At 43.4% G+C, this 23,526-nt stretch overlaps 2 protein-coding genes across 9 annotated transcripts in view; one reads left to right on the plus strand and one right to left on the minus strand.

The window, feature by feature from the left end:
• Positions 1–23,526, plus strand: part of LOC310712127 (C-signal-like) — a 53,125-nt gene that overhangs the window by 5,411 nt on the left and 24,188 nt on the right. The gene's annotated exons all lie outside the window — the stretch shown is intronic.
• On the minus strand, positions 163–22,489 carry LOC310712130 (C-signal-like). 8 transcript variants are annotated; one of them, XM_083514851.1, is made up of 7 exons: positions 22,276–22,403; positions 8,806–8,939; positions 7,148–7,199; positions 5,305–5,495; positions 4,536–4,694; positions 3,022–3,132; positions 163–524 (listed from the first exon to the last, which is right to left on the minus strand). In XM_083514851.1, the coding sequence occupies exons 2-7, from the start codon at positions 8,857–8,859 to the stop codon at positions 414–416; spliced, it is 678 nt and encodes a 225-aa protein (XP_083370977.1). In that variant the 5' UTR covers positions 8,860–8,939; positions 22,276–22,403; the 3' UTR covers positions 163–413. The 8 variants fall into 8 exon arrangements, 7 of the variants coding, with proteins under 7 accessions (XP_083370977.1, XP_083370976.1, XP_083370973.1 ...); XM_083514850.1 differs by lacking the exon at positions 22,276–22,403 and adding an exon at positions 9,114–9,254; XR_014528770.1 differs by lacking the exon at positions 8,806–8,939 and having other exon boundaries at positions 4,189–4,694; positions 22,276–22,489.

The raw sequence follows: 23,526 nt of genomic DNA on the forward strand, positions 1-23,526 counted from the left end.
GAATTTACTCTTATTACAGCTAGACATTGGAAAAATCTCTCTGGGGGGAATGTAGACGACTGGTACAAAGTGTGTGGGATATCATTCTATTGGAAAAACTAATGAATAAATTATTATTGTTAACAGATCAGAAACAAAAGGATAACTTCACAACAATTCAGCATGATGATGATAATAATTTTATTATTTATAACCTGCCCATGCAAGCATTCCAGATAATAACCAATCCCCAACAACAACTTGATATAACTACAAAAGCAAAAGACATAATTGTTGCATTTTTACTTCTGGGGGAGACAGAGAGGAGCTTGTGGGTGTTTCTGCCTCTGGTGTCAAAATAATGTGATCCGCTTTGGGGCTGTGCACCCTGAGGCACTTTGCTACTCCACATCAGGCAGCTAAATATATTGGGTTTACCAAGGAAGTACATCCCCCTGCCAATTCACAAAAGTCCCAGTGTCTTTTTCCGAGAGATGGGAAAGGGTCTTCAGGATGCTTTGCACACTCTCATTCACTGTGAGTAACTGGAAAGAAAGAACAGTGACACAGGGACTTGTGAGTAAAAGAAAAGAAAAGAAAAAAGAGTGTCAAAAAACATAAGTAACATCATCTGAGAGTACAGAGGACAACATTCACGCACCGTCCATCAAACACAAACAGAGAAGCATTCTGGACGACTGCTCTCTATATCTGTGGATAAGGGTAATCCAATAAGACATTAATGACCCATTGTGGTGCAATGGTGAGAGTGTCAGGCTAGGACCTGGGAGATCAGGGTTCAAATCCCCACTTGGCCATGAAGATCACTGGACCACTCATTGTGTCTCAACCTAACCTACGTCACAGGTTATTGTGGGGATTAAATGAGGAGAGGAAGAACCACACATACCACCTTTAGCTCCACAAGCATTTCACAACAACACCAAAGGCTTCTAGAAGTCAACTAGAAATTTTCTTTTCCCTTCCCTTCCTTACTATTTTACTCAAAAGTCAGCTCCCATAGTGTTCACTTGAGCATACTCCTAAGTAGATCTGTCATACCTTGCCTTGTCTTCTTCCCCTCCTCTTAATGCACTTCTAATATCCCCACTCCAGCTAATCAGGCTGCAATCACTAATCCCATTTACCTAGGAGTAAGCCCCATTGAATGCAATGGGAACTTAGTTCTGAGCAAGACCGGGCTAGACTTTCTTCTGTCAATAAGTACCTTGAAAAACAAATGCTAAATCAAATGGCCTTTTGTACTTTCTGTACTTTGAAACCAAAGCCCAACCCTTCAGCTTGGTAATATTGTTCCTTTGCAGATGTCTTCCCAACAGTTATTTATTCATTCATCACACACTTTTGAATACACCTCCCCATCACTTTCCAAACCACAAACATTCACATTCTTTTTTTTTTTAAGTGATTATGTTTCACAAGAACAACAGAACCCTTTAATTCGCTTTAGTTAATCAGAACTAAGAGTTCTGGGATGTGCTTGAATCCTTCCCACAAAATGATGATAGTCAGGAAACACTGTATGCTTTTAATGCTTGTCAGTTGCTATCAGCCACAATAGCCCTTGTCCAGACAATTAGCTCTGGAAATAAATATCGTATTTTTCGTCCTATAAGGCGCACCGGCCCATAGGACGCACCTCATTTTTTTGGGGGGGGGAAATGAATTTAAAAAAATTATTCCCCCCAGCCCTGGCTGCCGCCCCAAGCCTCGCGCACCCGGTGGGACCTCCTGCCGGGTGCGCAAGGCTTGCTGACACTCGCCCGAAGCAGGGGAAGCCCTCCGGAGGGCTCCCCGTGCTTCAGGCGACAGGCTGCCGCCCCAATCCTCGCGCACCCGGTGGGACCTCCTGCCGGGTTCGCGAGGCTTGCAGACTCTCGCCCGAAACAGGGGGAGCCCTCCGGAGGGCTCCCGGTGCTTCGGGCAACAGGCTGCTGCCCCAAGCCTCGCGCACCCGGTGGAACCTCCTGCCGGGCGCGCGAGGCTTGCAGGCATTCGCCCCATAAGACGCATCCCGATTTCCCCTGCATTTTTGGAGGGGAAAAAGTGCGTCTTATGGGGCGAAAAATATGGTAGTAGGGAATTGGCATTACCTTCACAGGGTGGATTTAAACACAGTAATAAAGTAAAGGTAAAGGGTAAAGGGACCCCTGACCATTAGGTCCAGTCATGGCCGACTCTGGGGTTGCGGCGCTCATCTCGCTTTATTGGCTGAGGGAGCCGGTGTACAGTTTCCGGGTCACGTGACCAGCATGACTAAGCCACTTCTGGCGAACCAGAGCAATGCACAGAAACACCGTTTACCTTCCCGCCGGAGCGGTACCTATTTATCTACTTGCATTTTGACATGCTTTTGAACTGCTAGGTGGGCAGGAGAAGGAACCGAGCAACGGGAGCTCACCCCGTCACGGGGATTTGAACCTCCAACCTTCTGATCGGCAAGTCCTAGGCTCTGTGGTTTAACCCACAGCACCACCCTTTTCCACCCGCATCCCTTTTAAACACAGGAATACAACACTGTAAATGAGTCAGAAATTAGATTGTTTTCACCAAAAGAAAAAAATTCCAATGAGAGTTAAACAATTCTCACTCTCTGGCACCATCTGATGTTGCATGTTTAAAACACATTCAAATCACATTATTGTGATGAATGTAGCTGAGTCCATAGACTGATTCTTGACTTATCGGGGGCATCTTTCTGGTCAGAGTTGTGGATCCAGCCACAATTCAGCAGAGAGTTGAATTTTTAAATGGCTTAAGCATTCCTAACACAATGCTGGATTGTAGCCCACCAGTGTGTGTGACTATTTTCTTGCTGGATTGGATCATCAGACCAAAGGCTTTCTTATTTTTAATTTTATTCTAATATTACTAGAGAATGTCTTTTAAAATTCTTTTGAAACTACAAACAAGTTAATAAACTCATTATCCATCCTGACCCTTATTTCAATGTAGGTCAAACGAGTTAGATAATTGCAATGCTCTTTGTATGGTGATCTGATTCTGACACAAATAACTTACCCCTCCACCTGTCATGTCTGTATGCACAAACCCAGGATGCAGTGCAATGCACAGGATTTTGTCATTAGCATATCCCAGGGACTGGCACCGCGTCAGCATATTCAGAGCAGCCTAAGAATGAGACATACCAGAAGCATGTAGCTGAATGATACAGCTAAGGATGGGGGATAATTCCCCCCCCCTTTTGTATTTTAATTTGAACCAATCTTATTTCCATTTCCCAAACCAATATTCAACTGAAATGCTGCACTTCTGTAGATTTTGCAATGTAGTCCTTCACGAAAGACACAGGTGGTTTCTGTGGCTAGTTGTACCGCTTTCCATCTACAGTGGGTTTACCAGCTACGACCTTCCCTAGATTAGGAAACTTGTCCTGCCAGGCTTAGCTAGGTCAGTCCTTGGGAGGAAGGGTTATCAAGCTCTTTGTTCTCCCACTTTCCCCCATTCCACCTACTAGTCAGGAGGTCTAAGCTGGATGCTCCAAGCTCAGACTGTGTGGCTTAAGTAAGCCACCTTTTGTGTTTCTATACAAATAATTTAGAAACGCTCACCACTTAGGAACCTAATTCTCACTTCCTGTGTCTTATTACTGCTGTATGAATCTGACCTTTGAAGAGGTTATAAGTAAACCATTTTTAACTTACCAAATGTTTGGTCTTTTCTATGCTAAAGGAAGTGGGGAACTTTGGAAGTAACTTAGAAGGGGGTATTTTAAAGGTCTAACAAGCTATATTTCCCTGCTTTACCTTACTGCATATTTTGTTATTTTAAATCCATGCTGGGGTTCTCTCACCAAAGAGTACTTGCCCCAAACCTGGATCTAGCGATCCAGGGAATTCTCTTTTTATGATTATACCTTAACTTATTTGTCTTTTAAGCAAAATACCAACAATATCATAAAAAAAACAGAAATATCCAGAAGCATCAAAATAGTCACTCTGTCAGTCACGCCGCTAAGATAGTCAGCCAGGAAAGCCAATGCAGTGTTCCAAAATGGGCCAAAAAATGGGCCAGATAATAATGTTCATTCATGAGTCTTTGCGGTTGTCTAGCCTCTTGGTTCTTGAGATACTTCCCCTCCCCCCCCCAAAAAAGCCAACTGGAGACTGGCCCGTAGTCATGAAGGTCAGGAGATATGTAAATACTTATATAAAAATGTATAATTACCTGGCCAGCACCTTCAAGGCAAAAGAAACATGCCCCTTGGATAACTGACCACTAAACCAGTGTTCCTTAAATTGGATGCACAGATTTTATTGGACCACAACTCCTATAATCCTCAGCCTGCTTATTCAATTGTCAGAGACAAAGATGGATCTAGGGGAGCATGACCAGTTCAGTTGCACCGAGTGCAGAACGTTAGGCCCCGCAATGACATCCAATGGAAGGCAAGAGGTGGTGGGGCCTGCTGGATATTAGTGTTACACAGGGCACTGTAAGCCCAACAGCACCTGAAGTCCCAAGGTTGAAGAACACTGCACAAAACTGACTACTTGTCTGTGATGTGTTGATACCTTGCTGCAACGGTAATTGACAACTTGTCCATTCTCCCACAGGAAGAGATTTGTGATGGAGCCAGCATCACTAGAGATGTTGACAATGGCAGCTTTGCTGCAGCTCATCCCATTCTGGGGGCTTTCCAGAGATGCCTTCCTCAGCAAGGGCAGGAATGCCTGGAGAAGAAGAGAAAAGAATTGCACACAGCAGCACATGCTGTAGAGAAGACTGGCCATAGTGCCAGATTTAGGGTAGTGCAGGCAGTTCCCTCCACACAGGGCACTGAGCCAAGGGGGCACATAACAGCTACAACTCCTACTTCAACAGGTTTCAGTAGTAGATAGGTAGCCGTGTTGGTCTGCCATAGTCAAAATAAAAAAATTCCTTCCAATAGCACCTTAAAGACCAACTAAGTTAGTTCTTGGTATGAGCTTTCGTGTGCATGCATCTTCTGTGTACCTGAAGAAGTGTGCATGCACACGAAAGCTCATACCAAGAACTAACTTAGTTGGTCTTTAAGGTGCTATTGGAAGGAATTTTTTTACTTCAACAGGTTCAGTCTTCCCCCATCACCTCCATTACCACGAAGGTTGCACTGTTAAATATTATTCTCTCATGCAGCTATTACAAGCTTAGTTCCATATCCTTTCTCCATGAAAAAGGCACAGCTGCCGATCACCCCATCACCAGGAAGCAGTGACATCAGGCCACCTACTTCTCCAACATTAAGGGATCTGCAACAGGACAAGAAATCTCTGTGAAGGAGGAACAACCAGGTAGCCTTACCTGGCTCACCATCATGGGCCCAATCACATTGGTCTTGTACACTTCAGACATGTCTTCCGGTGTCTCAGCTTCCATAACTAAGTTTATCCTTGCAATTCCAGCATTGTTTATCAGAAGGGTCAGCCCAACCCCTTTAAGCCGTTCAGTGACTCTGGTTGCAGCATCCTTGACACTAGAGGGCTCAGAAGTGTCTTCAGCAGCAAAGAGAAGAATTTCATAAGTCCAACTTTTTCTCTCACTACAAATCAACACATTATAAGCCTTTTTCTTATGATAATATTTAGAAGGAAGAATTGGAATTTGATATGCATCAAATATTGTTCCATTTCCACCCCCTGAGATTTAATTGCCAGAAACTGGAAGACAATAGATACAGGCAACTCACATTTTATGCAGGGGATACATTCCAGGGATGATGTGTATACACAAAAACACATATACACCCTTGGAGCTGCCTCTGCGCAAGCAACCTTACATTTGGAGCCAGGACACTAAACAGTATAACCTCCACCCAGAAGGCAAGTCTGAGAGCTTAAAAGCTCTTTCCATGCTGGGAAAACCCTGCACAAAAAGAGATTTTAAGATCTCTGCCTTCTGTGCATTTAATTTGTGTGATTTCAACCAGCTGGCCTTCAATCACATAAAGTTGAAATTGTGCATGTTAAGCACACATAAGGTGCAAGTTACCTGTGTTAAATATAAGAAGCCCATGTTGGAAAAGATTTAAGAACTACATGCACTTTCAAAGATAATGAACATAATAAACCACAGCTGGGCACCCTTGACCTTTAGTAACAATAGATAGCCTAGGATAGGCAAAGTCAGCCTGGAAGGTTCTTCACTGAGAAGGCTGCCAGCTGCAATTCAGTAATGGATGGAGAACAATAGGCCAAGGGAAGCTCTTTGTGTGAGAGAGTTTTGGTTGATACTGGAAGCTGGAGACAGAGGCTTGCCTTGCTCTGCGCTGGACCCAAAGATGTGCCCTGACAATCTTCCTGGAAACCTAATGGGGAGGCCAGATCTGTGGAGTGTTAACACTGTGAGCCCATCCATCCTATGCTCAAGTTGTATATATGTGTGATAAAATAAAACCATATATCCCAAAGGCACCGCAGTTTTACTTGACCTTCATTCCAAGAAAAAGCAAATCCCAGGAAAACACTGGAACACCTGGAGTCTCTCACTGCTCAGAGACTGGGGTGCATGAAATAGCATGTTTATTCACATATTTTTTCTTCAGTAGCTGTAGCTGCCTAAAGGCAATGCACAGCTACCCAATAGCAACAATCCCACAAAGGATTAAAGTGCAGTCTTCTGGCAGAGGCCCAAAACTCTTTGAACTAGTATAAAAACAATTTGTGTCAATATTGCAACACCTACAAGTTACTCATAATATCAGAGGTGGAGTCATCGCCAGGAGTACAAAGATGCCTAGATATGGAATAGTGTGTCATATAATTGAAAGTTATAATGCAAATAGAAAGGCTCAATGATGTTGAGTTTTGCTCTCTATTTAGAGCTGAACTGGATTGTGCTCGGACTGTTTGGGGGTTCTGCCTACAATCCGTGAGGAGAATGGCCCTTTCTCACATCATGCGGTTCATCATTTGATGTGGCAGAAAGGAAATGAAAGAGTTAAAGAAAAAGAGATGAATCCTCAGTGTGAGGATGCCTCTCAGCAACTGTTGACAATGGAGTTGACTTTTATATATTTAAGTTGTTTTTTAGAACATATCCTGCAGGAAAGTAGTCTTGTGAAATGACTTTGAATCTCAGCGCTTGTCTCTGGCAATGTGGGAAGAGGGGGGGGGGCAAGGCAATTTGGTGGGGGGCAAACACATACCCAGTGGGATAATCTCCACTCCCTGATGCTTGGCAGCCAAATCCTTCAAGACCTGTAAGATGCACAGACCATAGATTTAGGATGCAACATCAAGCCCTGGAGGTGGGAATATTTATAATTGGAGAGAAGAAAGTAGATGATTTGGGCTGTGTACACACTAACCCATTCGTAACACAAAAATGTAGTTTTTCCATAATCTGAAATAATTCATTCTCATTCTTAATAAACAGTTTTCAGTCTAGATTAAGGTTACCAGGTGTCCCCGTTTCCCGGGGACAGTCCCAAGATTTACAAATCAGTCCCCTGACAAAATCCATTTATTTAACAGGAAGTTGAAAAGTGTCCCTGGATTCGTTGAAAAAAATCTGGTAACCTTAGCCTAGATTGATTCTAGATCCTGCTGTCCACAAAGGTGGAGGTGGTTACAAGATATTCTTTTGAAATACCTCTCCTTGGTTAGGTAATCAAGAAGGAAGTGGTGATAAAGCCATGGCTGTGAACACTCTATACCCTTGAAAGGCATTTGAAGCACCAAACAAAGAATTCTGGTCGCTGTTGTTTACCCTTCACAGAACCACAGTTCTCAGCTCCTTTACAAAATTCAGTGCCAAGATTTTTTTGGGGGGGGGAGAACTTCAAGGTGCTTTAAAGGTATAGTGTATACACAGGCTTAGGCTGCAAACCCACATTTTATTAAAGAATCAAGGGAAACTGAGTACAGTGGTACCTCAGGTTAAGTACTTAATTTGTTCCGGAGGTCCATTCTTAACCTGAAACTGTTCTTAACCTGAAGCACCACTTTAGCTAATGGGGCCTCCTGCTGCCGCCGCGCCACCAGAGCACGACTTCTGTTCTCATCCTGAAGCAAAGTTCTTAACCCGAGGTACTATTTCTGGGTTAGCAGAGTCTGTAACCTGAAGTGTATGTAACCCGAGGTACCACTGTACTTGTTTTTTCTATGTGTTCCACAAACAAAGATCTACTGAATAATTTTTGTCCTGGTTTTGATTTTGATTGCATAAGTGTTGCTTGCCTCTCCCCACCCAATTAACTGCAACTTGTGGTTTTAGCTTTTATTTTCAGATTAGTCACAGGTTGCAAGGATCGGTGGGTTACATAAGAGATTAAAGACTTGGCTAAGCACAAGCTATGAACCAACAAGGGACATGCCTTGTGCACCTTCCTTTTGAAGGACGGGATGGGCCAGCACTGCTGTCTCTGTTCTAGGCAATGGAAGCAGGGTGGGTGCTGGCTCAGTATCTGATTTACTTCCACCAGCCTTGCCTGAAGGGGGAGGCTTTTACATAATAGGGGAAAGTGACAGAGGTGGAGAAGCAAGGGGGCATATCTGGAAGGGAGGTAAAGGGAGGCATTTCTGAGAGCTTACCTGAGTCTCCTTCAGAGGGTGGATCTCCACCCCCTAACCCCAGGGGCTTTCCTTGGGATCAGACACATCTTGGGGCTTTGAATCCGTAACCCACACCCCACTATAAGTCCCTACCTGCAAGCTAAATGATACATTACCTCTTTGACAAGTTGTAAGGCTCTTTTTCCACAGTCTTCCAATCCAATTGCATACGAACGAACATTGCAATTGTAAGCACGTTGACACAGACAAAATCCTCACTGAAGTGACTATTTAGTAATGTTCAACTCACGTTATTTGTTTCAAAATCTGAGCTGTTCTTGTAATAGCCAACCCTCAATAGCATAATCACTTCTTCCTTTAAATGTTCTTCAGATCAGGGGGTGAGAGATACCAAATCTCTTTCCTACTCATTCTTCCCTAATTCTGTAAAAGAAAGGGTTGTCAAAGCACTCAAGGGGGCCACTAAATTGTGTTTAAGCAGTCAGACCCTGGGAATGGGAAGTGCAACAAGCTTGCCTGGCGCACTTGCCTGAGGCACAAGTGTCTTGGCACCACCCTCATTTCTGTACTCATCCCAGTGTGCATCCTGTGACTCACCTGGGCACCTGGTCCTTCTGGGTCCCGGCAGGTGGCAAAGATCCATTCGGGCCGGTTGCTTTTCCCAACAAGCTGCCTCACCAGCTCCAAGCCAATACCCCGATTGGACCCAGTCACCAGGACACTGCGTGCATTCAGCACAGCCATCTTTCTTCCCAGCCTGCGCTCAACTGACAATGCCCTCTGTTGGGCTGTTATCAGTGTGTGCTCTGCATTTGGCAAAAATCCAGTGTTGTTCAAGTTACTTCATGCAGAGGAGAAAGGAAAGAAGCTGGGGTTTGCCACTAGCAGGCAGGAACAGATTAACAAGTCTTGTTGCCTGGTGGGGAAGGGAAGCTGACAGGGCAGAAACAGCAGTCATTTAAGAAAACACAGTGGCAACCAAGGATAGCCGATTCTGACACCCAGTTCCATACCCTCCAACTGCCCTGATTTTGCCGGGATCACCACAGAAACACTGCAGCCATCACGACTCCGTGACTTTGTCCTGAAAGTCCCAGATCCCAGAGCGGATCATGCCACACACCAAGTGCCTCCGCCTTTCCCTCAACCTGTTCTCATTCATCATTTGGCTTTCCCTGATCGCCACTGCAAGAAGCCCTTCTCCACATCCTTTGCTGCTTTTTGGACTCCCACCCACCCACCCCGCCCAGTGATCCCGGAGTGTGCACTTGTGTTTGGCTGCCTGCGTGTTCCCCACACCTCCACCTCCTGGGCCCTGTCAGTGTTTTGCATGGGGGGAGGCATTGCCATGGATGCCAGGGGGGTTGGTGGGGGTGGGCAAAGAGGGCTGGGAGTGGGTGCACAAGTCCTTGGTCCTTTCAAGTGGGAAGTGCCAGAGTCTCATCCATAGAAGTGCCTCCCACCTTCTTCATCAGGGGTAGGCAACCTAAGGCCTGGGAGCTGGATGCGGCTCAATTGCCTTCTCAATCCGGCCCGCGGACAGTCCAGGAATCAGCATGTTTTTACATGAGTAGAATGTGTCGTTTTATTTAAAATGCATCTCTGGCTTATTTGTGGGGCATAGGAATTCATTCATTTTTCCCCCAAAATATAGTCCGGCCCACCACATGATCTGAGGGACGGTGGACCGGCCCATGGCTGAAAAAGGTTGCTGACCCCTGTTCTTCATCCCAGGTGTACAGAGACATCATCATCATCATCATTCACTGGCTCAGCTCAGCACCCTGTGCAGTTGAACTACCTGCACCATCCTAAATCTGGTGCTGGAGTGGGGGGGCGGGGGGCGGAATGAAGTATTATTGATGTAGACTAGAATGTCCCTATTTTCACCTGAGGAATGTTGGGTGGTGTGCAATTCTTCCCTGAAGTGCTTTGCTGCCAAGTCCACTTAGCAGGACTGGCCCAAGACATTTTGTCACCTGAGGTGAATGACAAAATGGCACTCCCCTCCCTGCCAGGGAAGGAGGATTGAGTAAAGATCTACATCAGGAACAAGGGGGCCGGGAGAGGATAAAGATCTAAGTCTGGCTCTGCTGCCCCTGTGGACCCTGCTCCCCAAGGTGGTCACCAAACCTTGCCTCATGGATGGAGCAGCTCTACCACTCAGCTCCTTTGTCAGGCAGACTGGCAGCAGCCCAGATACTACATGACAAGAAATAATGAGAAAGAGATTTGTTGGGAGCTCCCTTCATGCACTGACTTAGCAAGAGGCTTTACAAGTTTGGCATGCTGCCTATTTAAAGAGAGAAGTTGGGAAAAGCCATTGTTTTGTACCTTGCTTTCTGGGTGACCTTTGGACAGAGTGGCGTTTCTGGCTCTTCCTGCTATGCTCAGCTATAGCTCTTATACTTTGCAGTCCACTTTAACCCTTCCACTTCGAGAAAGACAACTATGATGCAGGGCTGAACAAAAGTAGCCGTGGCTGTGACCCAAATATAGCCTGGGGGGGGCCTCCTCTTGCACCTCACCCCAAATGCTGTTAGGAAACATAGCATATTGAATTACATGGAATAGCAACATAATTAATGTATTGTTTAGTTTAGTATCACTTAATGAGGATAAATGCCAGGTCATTAGATAGGCAAACCTACTTTATTGAAATGCAAAAAGATTACAATATTAGGAAATTGCAAATCATAGTAAGTTCCAATCATGTTTTTTACAGTTACTAAAATTTAAAAATTATCAAATATTTGCAGAATTCAAAAAATCATTTATTACTGCAATCAACCATTTCATACTTAAACAGTTAGCCTACTTGAATTATTTCTTCCTTACATTCATTTTGATGATTTTAATTGCTCACATAGCTTTGTTTACTTGCTGCCTCCCTCTGCCAAATGGCTGGGCCAGCCCCTGAGGGAGGAACATAGGAAGGAAGCTGCGGTATACTGTGTCAGACCATTGGTCCATCTTGCTGAGTATTGTCCACACTGACTGGCAGAGGCTCTCTGGATTTTCAAACAAGGGGCATTCCTATGATTCTATATTCTTGGAGGAATCAGGGTTGACCACAGAAGCTTCCGCATGCACAGCAGAGGCTCTGCCGCTGAGCTGTTACAGCACTTCTCCAAATATATGCATTAGATATAGCAAATCTCTAGCTGTGACCCTTCAAATGCTTTGGTGGGGGAAGAGGAAGACTGCCCCATTGACTGGTTTAGCCTCCACATGCCATAGTCCACCCAAATAACCCTTTCCAAACATTTGAGCTGGGGGAAAGGAGACTATCTACTCCGCCAAACAATGTTATTTGGATTCCGGCGATCTCAGTGAATAGTTGTTATTCTGCTTTTTGCTTGAAGCAGAACAGCAACCACTGGCTGTTGCTAGGTCACCCACATCTGGAAGCATCCATAACATGTGTGCAGTGGAGGCTAACTAGCACCCTTGATGCCTATATCTTGAAAGTGTGAATAAATGAGTTAACAGATGACTTGCACTGTTAAAAAGAAATACAAGCAAGTGAGACTGCAAAAGCCACTAGGAATTAATCTCATGACACAGAGTAGTTCAAAGGAAGGCTAGATGGTGAGAGTTTCAGCTGAAGATGTATTTTTTAAAGAAGTAGGAAAAAAGGCATATTTTCTCAGGTGTTTATGTTGGCTGTGATAGTGAGGGGTTCCTTCTGCAGTGCAGACAAGCAGGTTGTTTCGTGTTTTACCAGGGAAGGACTTTCCCATCCAAGTTCACAAATGTGCCATGGTCCTTCTCAGAGAGAGAGGAAATGGTGTTCAGGATTTCTCGCACACTGTTGTCCACAGTCAGTGGGGGCTGCCCCTGGAAAGAGAATAGGAAATGTGACACAATGACTTGCAGTTAAACAGGAAAAAGATATTATTTTACAAACAAAATTGGTAAAACTGGTTTGTAATAATAAATAATAATAATAATAATAATAATAATAATAATAATAATAATAATAATACATTTATTATTTATACCCCGCCCATGGGCACTTCCAGCAAAACATGAAAATGCATCCAATATTAAAAGCTTCCATAAACAGGGCTGCCTTCAGATGTCTTCTAAAAGTCAGACAGTTGTTTATTTCTTTGGCATCTGATGGGAGGGCATTCCATAGGGCGGGTGCCACTACTGAGACTACCAAGTTTACAAAGAAACAGTAAATTTCTATATATTAAATTCAGTGGATGTTACAGGCTTCTAATCAAGATGGTATATCTACGGCTTCCCCTCCCCTTCAATTTCTTAAACGATTTACTGAAGTGTTACAGCTTAAGTCTTAAAGGTTAGGTTCTGAAACAAGGTGGTACTTTCTGTCATTTTCCCAGCCTCCTATAAATCTCACTCCTGAGGCTCCTCTTTTGTATACCAGACCAGAGGATCACCACTACACCCCTCCAAGCTGGTTTTGGGATTACTCTTCTCTCACCAGAAGATCTGTTCCCTTCTTACTGAATTGAGACCCAAGCAGAGTGTTCCTTCACAACTCCACTTCTCCTGTCTCAAATCCAGCTACCCAGTTCTCACTTGTCTGCAGTGCTTTTCTTCTAGAAAAAAAGGTTGCAGGTAAACAACATGAAGTTGTTACCGTAAATGCCACACTTTTAACCTGTGCTTTTCTTCTATAAAAAGTTGTGGGTACTGCGTACCCTTGAGTACCACCAGTAGAAAAGCAGGAATTGTCTGTATACTCTCAAAAGACACTAATCACTGTCTTTCGATCCAAACTTATTTCTCTGGTTGTAGATCTTTTCCTCAGGATGGATGTTACACACAAAGCTCAGAGACTATCCTCTTATCCAGCTGAACACCAGAAACCCCAGTCTCCACTCCTTTCCTTTTTCTCTCGCAAAGTGCTGTCTCCAATCCTCTCTGGCTAGCTGTACCCGCAGACAATCAGAGTGAGTCTCCAGCCCAGTACTCTGCGAGCCACACCACTCTGGGGAAATTCAACTGCCCCACCAGACCTCTGGTCTACCTGAGCTTTCCGTCATAACAGCCTATGAGAGGAAAACGGAGAAATATTCTTGATAGCTCTTCTACTTATGCATTGATAAGGCTGGTCTGATAGACATTACATACGTCCAAAATGTTTCTCACAAAGTCTGCCACCAAAGGATCCTAGGGCTAACCTATATTGGACCTCAAAATTTGATGTTCAGTTACAGGTGCTGTTGTTTTTCCAGGGGAATCAAATTCATGGGAGATAAATCTATGAGTGTCATTGCAGCTTTGGAAAGACAATAGATGAGTGACTTGTACTGTGCAAAATAAATGAATGTCTTGCACGGTGAGGGAAAAAAAAAAAGACAAACATGGATAAGTCAAGAGAGAGCACACATCCTCCTATTGATTAGTACCTGGTTAAGGGGAACCAGAGACTAAGGATATATTGATAGTTCCCGCAACTAAAGGGTGGAGGAAGTGGGGATGTTGGAAATTTCTGCTGTGAGCAAATATACAATTTACTCAGGTCTCCAGGAACAGAATGCATTGAAGAAAAGCAATCTGCATTTGTTTACAGTTTGTTTGTTTGTTTGTTTGTTTTTAAGCACGCTTTGCTTTTCCTAAGGACGTTATAATGAAGCTTAAAAGAGGTTTAGAACACTATAGGGAAATTCTAAAGTGACAAGCCTTTAGCTGCTTCATTTTGCTTGGAAAGAGGGAAGTGAATAATACAAGGTATCTGAATGGCTGAGAGAGGGGCTGCCATTGTGTGAGATTCTTAATAATGGAAAGCCTTATAGTGCTGAATTGGTTAGGAAAGTAAAAGGAGTGGATGGAATAGAAGTTTAAAACACCCACCCATAGCAAGGAAGCAAATTCCAGAAGCACAAAAAAACTTTTAAAGGCAGCACAGACCTTATTGTTTTGCAATTGTCTATATGTGTCAGGTCACATGCTGATAGTTTCTAGGAGCCACAGGTGAGAGTTTAGTGCAGGGTGGTGAGCAAAGGTGGACAAACTAGTCCAGAAGGAGTATGACATGTCCCCCCCCCATAGGTACTACTCATAACATCCCATACATGAATCACATACCAATTTATTTCCCATGTCTGTCTGTAACCACCCAGGATGCAATGTAATGCACAGGATGTTGTCTTTGGCATATCCCAGGGACTGGCACCGGGTGAGCATGTTCAGAGCAGCCTAGGAGAGAGACATACCAGAAGCAGGTAGAAATTCAATTCTGTTTATATTTTGATGAGAAGCTACTCAAACCAATACACAAACTGAAATACAACAATCTCTGTTCGAAATTTACACTTCTCTAAATTTTGTGGCTCTGTTCTTGAACCAATGTGTACAAAAAGCATATAGCATACATAGAAAAGTGCACATAAAATTCTTATATTTGTAAAAATAACATACAAACGTGTATCAGTGAAAACTGCATCAAGAATGTGTCTATTAAGAGAAATTCGGAGTTATATTTTCAAGAGGATTTTTAATACAAAAAATCACATTACAGCTGAAAGGAAGATGATTGAATTTAAGGATGGGAAAATGAGAGGCTACGAGAAACCAGAAATTAGTAACATATGTCCATTCCTAATGATGTATACTTTTTTAAAAAATTGTAAATTATCTATACTCTTTTTCAAATACAACTATTTAATTATGTCAGTTTGTCTTAAAAGTATGCTATCAGTATCTTAAATAAATGTTATATATTTATTTTTCAATCTATTATTTTATGTAATGTGCTTAGAGATTTTTTTAAAATCTATCAATCTATATTCTGTTAAATTAAATAAATAGGCCAGCATGCACTAACTCTAACCAGATGAAAGTTTCTGAACGTTACTAACAAAAATGGGTACAGTCAAGATAGGATGGATTTTCTAAGAACCTTTTCAGCACCCTAAGGTGAAATTAACTGAGAGCTACTTTCAAACTTTGGATTGCAGAGCCAACCACTGTTACCTCCATACCTTGCTACAACGGTAACCAATGATTTGGCCTTCATTCCATACAAGGACATTTTTAATAGAACCGGCTTCACTGGATACATTGATAATGGCAGCTTTGCTGCAGCTCATCCCTTTCTGGGAGCTTTCCTGAGATGCCTTCTTCAGCAAGGGCAGGAATGCCTGGAGAAGGGAAGGGCAGAATGAATGTTGATTATTATTAATTTCCCATTCATCTAAAGGCAATTGACAAACATACCAGAAAAACAGATAAAAATGGTTTTCAAACAGTCGCCCCTCCAACTAGCAAAAGACAGGTTTAAAACCAATAAAAAATGTATACTTAAGAAAGAGACTTCTGTTGTGATATTCAATTATTGACTCATGCCTGTATGCATGAAAGGGTTATCCTTAGCCCTGAGCACAAGTTGCCAGTGGGTGTGGCTCCAGCAGCCTTGTTTCCCTCCCTTTCTCTCTCTCCTGCTTCCTGGAACAAAGAGGCATGTGGCTATGGCTCCTAGGTGCAAGAAAAATAAAGTGGATTCAATTAGCCCTCATCCAGTTTATCTCTACATCCAGACCCCAGTCTAGGACCTGCTCCACCATTCCTGATTCTGAAGTTACAGACAAATAGAGCTGAACCTTGTGCGAGATCTCCATATGGCCACACCCAAAGGTTTCATATGGATGTTAAATAACTCTGGAGACATGTAGTGTCCTGCAGCACTCCATAGCTCAAGAATAATGAGATAAGACTGCAACTACTGCAGAATAGTGCTGCTGGTACCAATCTCCCATAGACCATCTATGGTCATGAGAGATCAAGCAGGAGCAGCAGGGTTGCACTCTCTCTGACCCTCTACTGATAACCAAGGCTAATCCAGTCGCAAATCAAGTTCTGAACTTGGATTGGACTAGGTCTAGATAATTATATCAGTGAGAAGGTCAGTGTATCTCCTCTCCAGTTCAACGTTCTCACTGTGAGGACAAACATAAGCCCAGGAGTTACATGCAGTGGCATGCCAAAGTTCTCTTGCAGCTCACCCAGACAGAAGCTGTTCATCAGGCGCAACCTTCTCTCATAACTTTACTTCCATAACTGCAAATACCACATCTGTTAAATTTTGGTGTGGCATGCAGCTATAAAAAGTTCCTGCTGTTCATATGTTCTCAATGCAAAAGGCACACGGACCCATCACCCCAAAAGCCAGAAAGCAATGGCATCATGACCTTCCAAAGTCAAGGGCTCTGCAACAAAAAGTTTATGTAACAAAGAGACAAAGAGTCTTACCTGAGTCACCAACATGCTACCAATCACATTGGTTTTGTATACCTCAGCCATACTGTCTGGTGTCTCTGTTTCCAGAGTGCTTAGCTTTAAAATCCCAGCATTGTTTATCAGAAGATTTAGCCCAGCTCCCTTCAACCACTCTGTGATTCGGGTTGCAGCAGCCTTTACACTAGATGGCTCGGAAGTATCTACAGTAGCAATAATATTTTAAAGGAAATGAAAGTGAATGAAGATCTAACCCTGCAGACCTCACCAGCACTGCTATTGCTCTGTACCTGCAGTCTTCTTGCTCTGGAAATCCAGAGGACTATGGATCAATTTACTTGGCACATTTTTATTCATACATGCCATATATATTATGTATAACGGATAAAATGGATGTAATGGACAAGCACATGTTTGCCAGAACTGTACAGGTGTCCCACAGAGAAGGCAGCAAGGTGTCATGAGCTCTGCAGCACCTTGGGTTTGAGCTTGGGACAGCAAGCCCTGACACAAGGGGAAGAAGAAAAATTGGAGGGGCTGAATTGTGGGATCCTGGGTTAGAGGACGGGAGATTTCCCCTTTCCACCCCAGTCTCAGCGGCTTCAGAAGGGGAAGCAGGGGTGCTGGCTCTCCCTTGCTTCCCAGTTGAGGCTGGGGAGGGTTGTGAGCCACCAAAGACAGAGGAAGCAGCAGTTGAACTGGAGCATGCAGTCTTGTTGCCTAGAACCAGGTGCCACCTTTGTAGACAGGAGCATACTCGCCCAGCCCAATAAAACACATGGTTGCAAACCCAACATTCCATCAAGGCAAGCAAGTGCCATGAGTAAATGCACCACACTTAGTCTTTAAAAGCTTGGTAGGTGGGGCATGGAAACTTGTTGGGACATCTTCATTACTTCCGTCCAATTCTGAATTTATTTTGTTGTTCCTGAACTTCTGAATCATTACTCCTGAGTAATTTTTCTGCTGTTGAGCCTGCACCATTATATGTCTGAATAAAGGTATTTCTTACTTTTAAGTAACAACTTCTGTCTGCATGTGTTGGACAGAAATAGTACCACAGATAGCTCTAGGTGACCTACTTGCTCAGATGAAGGTTAGGACCAGACTGAAACCTTTTAAATCTTGACCTCCAGACTACCTTTTCTAGCCCATTCCACCCCATTGTGAACAACTTCAGAGCCTTAAAGGGCAATCCTTCTGACCTGAAGATGGACACTTCTCTGGTGTTCCACAGCCTCCTAGTGCACTGCTGGACCAGCAAAGTGTGGTGGGAGGCATTTGGCTCCTCGGGCTCAGGGAAAGACACTCATAAGTGCCCTGGCTTTAGGCACAATGCTCCCCTGGTCCCCAACAAGCTCCTCAGAGACTTGAACTTTGTCCAGTTCCTTAGCTGATATCTTTGCAGCCTCCCAACCTGTGTCTGGCTTACTACTAGATTCAGGGGTCATGGCATTAGCAGTGTTTTTATAGGCGTTGCTATACTTGTGAAAGTGAAAAAGGTCTCTTTTCTATTGTTATTCACTTTTAACTGACACACAACATTCCACAACTACAGTCCTCACTGGGTGATTGGGCTTTCCCCTTTTTTATATAATTAAAAAATATATTTGTTGTTCTGAGAAACTCTCAGTGTTGGATTGAGAATGCTCAAGGCCAGGCTTTGACTATACAGTTGCCAGTACACACTGCCTGTGTTTGTTCTATTACAGTGCCTATTTACTCACTATGCATGCCAATTGCTGCAACATACTGAATTTATACCAAATAGAGGAACATATTCTCTCTCTCTTTTTATCTACCTGGCAGAATATTAGCTTTTTTGCTTTGGTCCTGGATCCAACACTTATATTCTAAAGTAGTTTTGAGAAGGCATTTACTGTGGCATTAGAACTCCTCATACAGCATTTTTTTCTGCAGTTTCTACATGACATTGTTGGTATCAGAATGCCAGTCTGTATCTCCCCCCTCCCCCTGCTACTACCTGATTTAGTTTAGATTTTCCCCTTTCTGTGGAAAATCCAAATGGTTAAGCAAACAAACACAACCAACCATACTTATTTCAGCCAACAACCTGTTTGTGACATCTAAATGACTGATTTGAAGTATTGAGCCCCCATCTGGAAGCTCCCTAAGTGAGCACTGGAGAAACAATGCACATGGAACCTGCAAAATACCTTGAATGAGATGGCCTTGAATTCTAGCTATTGTAGACAGTAATTTAGGATGAGGGAATTTAAGGTGGGGTGGGTGGAGAGAGCAGGCACTTACCCAATGCAAGAATCTCTACTCCCTGGTGCTTAGCAGCCAAATTCTTCAATTCCTGAAATATTAAAAAAAGGAGAGAGAGAATAGAACTTCACGTCCTGCATACGGGATTATTTGAGACAGGATAGGAAGAGGAGAGTGATTTCCCACTAGGCATTCACGTTGTTACCGTGTTTCTTCCTTCTGTGTGACAGCAAAGAACAGATATTTGGGACTCAAACTCTAAGTCACGATAAACCACAGGAGCAACTGGAGCAGTAAGAGTAATCCAATAAATGGTTGATTGCCATATCAGATTTATTTATTTGTCCCCAGTCATTAGATCATTAGAAAACAAAGATTAACGGTAAGGCAAGGTAGCAGAAATAGAAATAGTGAACTTGGAAGCAAATCAACTACAAAATAAACACACTTAGAATGCTGAATTTCCTGGACAAATCACAACATGCCCCTATAAAAAAGTTTCTCCTCTTTACAAACAGTGAAAGGAAATATAAAAATGAATGAAATAGTATGAATTTATGCAGATCTGAACAGAATTATGTATAACCAGAATGAAAAAAGCCTAAAACTAACTTAGAATTCTGAATCTCCCTCACACAACTTTTCTTAAGAAATAATTTTCTTCTGTCATCAATTATTGCAGATAGAAAATACAATTTTCACAGTTGCATGTTGATCCTTGGGTGAAGGACAGTATAGAAATTTCATGTTTGGTAACAGTTACCAACTGTCGGTGAAAGAGTGCGCCTTTGAGGATGAAGTCAGACCCTTGGAGAGTTACAGCGCCTGCTGTGGCTGTAGAGTCCAATATGGGAGAGACATGTTTTGTTGCAGCAGGGGCAAATGAAGGCATCCTGTTTTGCTGATGCAGGTGTACCATGAATGTTTCTTCTTTCTGCATTCCTCTCAGCAGCCATTCTTCCTCTGGTCACTGCAGTAGCTATACAACCTGACTGTCTCCAAGGGATTCTCACACAGCATGGGTTAATGTTGCCAGCCTCCATGTCATGCAGAAGTTGATCTGCCAACAGGCCAATGGGCTTCATATTTTTTAAAGCAATATTTTTCACCTATACCAATGCTAACAATTTGCAACACTCCCTAAGTGCACCAGTGCAGTAGTTATGGAATTCATGTCTGCATGATATATGGATCATTTACTGTATTTTTCGCTCCATGACACACTTTTTTATTCCTAAAAAGTAAGGGGAAATGTCTGTGTGTCTTATGGAGTGAATGTGTGGTCCCTGGAGCCGAATTAACCAGGGGCAAAAAGAAGATCATTCTTTTTTTTTGCTTTTTTTTTTTGGAAAGGGGAAGTGGGTGTTGAAACAAAGCCGCTGAACGTTTGCCGATCGGGGAGAGAGATAAGGGATGCTAGAGATAAAGGAGGCTGCTTGGGAGAGGGGAGGTAAAGATAGCAAACTTGCAAAGGGGGAAAACAGGAAGACTAAAGCAATAAGGAGAGAAATTAGAAGAAAGGGAGGAGCAAAAAACTGCTCCAGCTAAGGAAAAGACACTAAGGCAAACAAGAGGGAAGGGAGAGTTGAAAGGAAACAGTTGATCAGTGGGATTGGAAGAGAGATAAGGGACGCTAGCGGAGGCTGCCTGGGAGGGGGGAGGTAAAAGCCCATGGATCCTCAGGATTTTTACATTGGGTCACCCCAAATTCACCATCAGATCACATAGCATGTCCATGGCTACAGCCTGCACCAAAAAAATCATGCACCCACTGTTGCGTGGGGCCACAATGGCGCAAAAACGTGGTTAAAAAGCATGGATCCACATGGATCCTCAGGATTTTTGCATTGGGTCACCCCAAATTCACCATCAGATCACATGTCTGTGGCCACAGCATGAACCACAAAAATCATACATCCACTGTTTCATTCAGAAGATTTTTTTCTTATTTCCCTCCTCTAAAAACTAGGTGCGTCTTATGGTCAGGTGCGTCTTATGGAGCGGAAAAATACGGTAATGATCTTAAGTTTTTCTTGTCACAAACAGCAAGCACTCAGTCATTTGACAGAGCAGCATTGTTGTCTTTCCCCATTTAATTGGTCAACTTTCTTGTTTTCCTTGTGCTACTTATATACAAACTTATATTTAAAAAATTGTTTAGCAATCTCCAAACTCAAACTTTTTGCATGCAGTTCTGAGAAACCAGATTTCACCACTAGAGATAAAACAAGCCTCCCCCAAAAGAACCACAAGTCTTAACCCAATATAATTTGTGGCTTCTATCCTCTAGCAGTTAGGCATAGAGGAAGGACAGAGCGGTCACTTGCCTGCTTGCAATTCCTTCTTGCCTTTGGCTACCAAGCATGTGTTTATATATGACTGAGTAACCCCGATGAAAAACAATGTTATTCTCTAATATATGAACAGAGAAAGAGCTTCCATGTAAGAGGATCCAAGTAGGATTTTCAGAAAAGATCGCAAGGAACACTTGCTTCTGGTTGCATGCAGTTTTGTTTCTCCACCAAAAAATCAATTCCAAGCCACTTCTTTCTCTAAATTAAAAGAACAAACTATTCCAACCAAGAGATTAAAAATAAACTTGTTTGCTTTGAGCCATGCAACAGGAGAGTACAAAACTACATATTTGCAATCATTTCTCAGTTCTGCATTTCTATGTTGCAATGCTACACTGCTGTTTACAGCAAAAGAGGAGTTTGTGGCTTCTTGTGAAGTCCCTAGGAAGGACTGCCTAGCAGGGAGCCAGAGAAAGAGGGCTTCTTGCTTAGCTGGGGAGGGGAACTCCCCAGATGAAAAACAGAGTGTTATACTTTAATATATGGACTCACAAATCAGTTTCCTGGCACTCTTGTTTCAATACAAATTATTATGTTTAGTGATATTCTAATCCTAAACACTTTGACTCAGAAAAAATAATCACTCTGCTCAATGTAATTGACTCCTTAGTAATCTTCATCCCATGGTATGTATTTCAGAAGCTTTGGATCTGAGTTATTCTTGTTATCTCCAACACCCATCAGGATATTTACTTCTCTGTTTAAATGCTCTTCAGGTGGGAGTAATTAACTTCTTTCCAGCTTTTCATTCCTAGCTTTGCAAGGAAAAATTTCAGCAAAGGCACGCCAAAAGGGGTAAACAATCTGTGCTTGAGCCGACATGCAAACTATCTCCAAGCCACTTAACCTACCCCAGCAATGTGGAACTTAAAGAGCCTTGTGAGGCACCTCTACTGACCAGGGCACAATCTCCTTGGCATCAAAGGGAAACCCACCCTAAGTTCCACCCTGGAGCTCACCTGGGCACGTGGTCCCTCTGGGTCCCGGCAGGTGGCAAAGATCCATTCTGGCCGTTTGCTTTTCCCAACTAGCTGTTTGACCAGCTCCAAGCCAATACCCCGATTGGACCCAGTCACGAGGACACTGCGTACATTCAGCACAGCCATCTCTCTTCCTAGCCTGTGCCAAACTGACTAAGGTCTTTGCCAACCCAAACGCTAAATCTAGCCCTCAGCTTCTCCAACCAGGATTATATATTTTTCTTGGCTCTGGTATTGGTCCGTCTTCTGCATTTCGCAACAGTGCATTGTGTCACAGACTGGAATGAAGAGGAAGAGGAGGAATGGTGGAGACCGTCCCCATTTCTCCTGTAGCTGTAGGGAAGAGGGAAGCAGTATTGAATTACAGCAGAACTATGAGGGAGACAACAGTTCAGAGACAGGCAAGCAGCCAAGTTATGAGGTGTTAGGAAAAGGAGATGGGAGGCTGGGGCAGCCAGCAGACACTTCATTAGACAGCATAGATCAGGCATGGCCAAACTTGGCCCACCAGATGCTTTGGGACTAGAATTACCATCACCCCTGACCACTTGTCCTGCTAGCTAGAGATGATGGGAGTTGCAGTCCCAAAACAGCTGGAGTTCCAAGTTTGGCCATGCGTGGCGTAGATGATCCACCGTCTCCTAGAACTTGGTGTTCATTAATAGTGCAAGAGCAATGGACGCAGATGCATTTGACCACAGGTGGCCACCGTAGGGTCAGATGCTATTGGGAGAGAGGGAAGGGGGAGAAGCCAGAGTGAACAACTCTATCATTGAGGGATGTCTGGATTTTTTGTCTCTCACCATGAGGACTGAATAAATCATAAGTAAAACCTTTCATGTTTCTACCAGGGTAGTACCAGCAAACTGAGGTTGCACAGTGTTACAAAAATTAGAAGCATCAACTATCTGCTTCTGTATACCATTGCTTGCTGTATGTTTTTCTTAAGGTACATTTGCTGACGAGACATTGAGGGACAGGAAATGCCTTTGGGTAAAAGAACTGAAGGAGAGCAAGATCAGATAAGGGGCAGTTTTGAGGGAGCAGGAGAGACCCTGGTCTTGGTGGGGTATCTATGATGGAGTCCTCTCAGTCTGAGGCTGGCAGCGCTGCATCCTCAGGCGGGAGGGGCACTGGGTCCACAAGAAAGTTTGACCCACCCTCTATGCAAGAATGGCTTTTGAGACTATGTGACTCGTTTACTTGGTTGAATGATTAGAATAAAGGAAG

This window comes from Podarcis liolepis (genome assembly GCF_965112155.1).
Source record: "Podarcis liolepis genome assembly, chromosome: 7".
NCBI classification, from domain to species: Eukaryota; Metazoa; Chordata; class Lepidosauria; order Squamata; family Lacertidae; genus Podarcis; species Podarcis liolepis.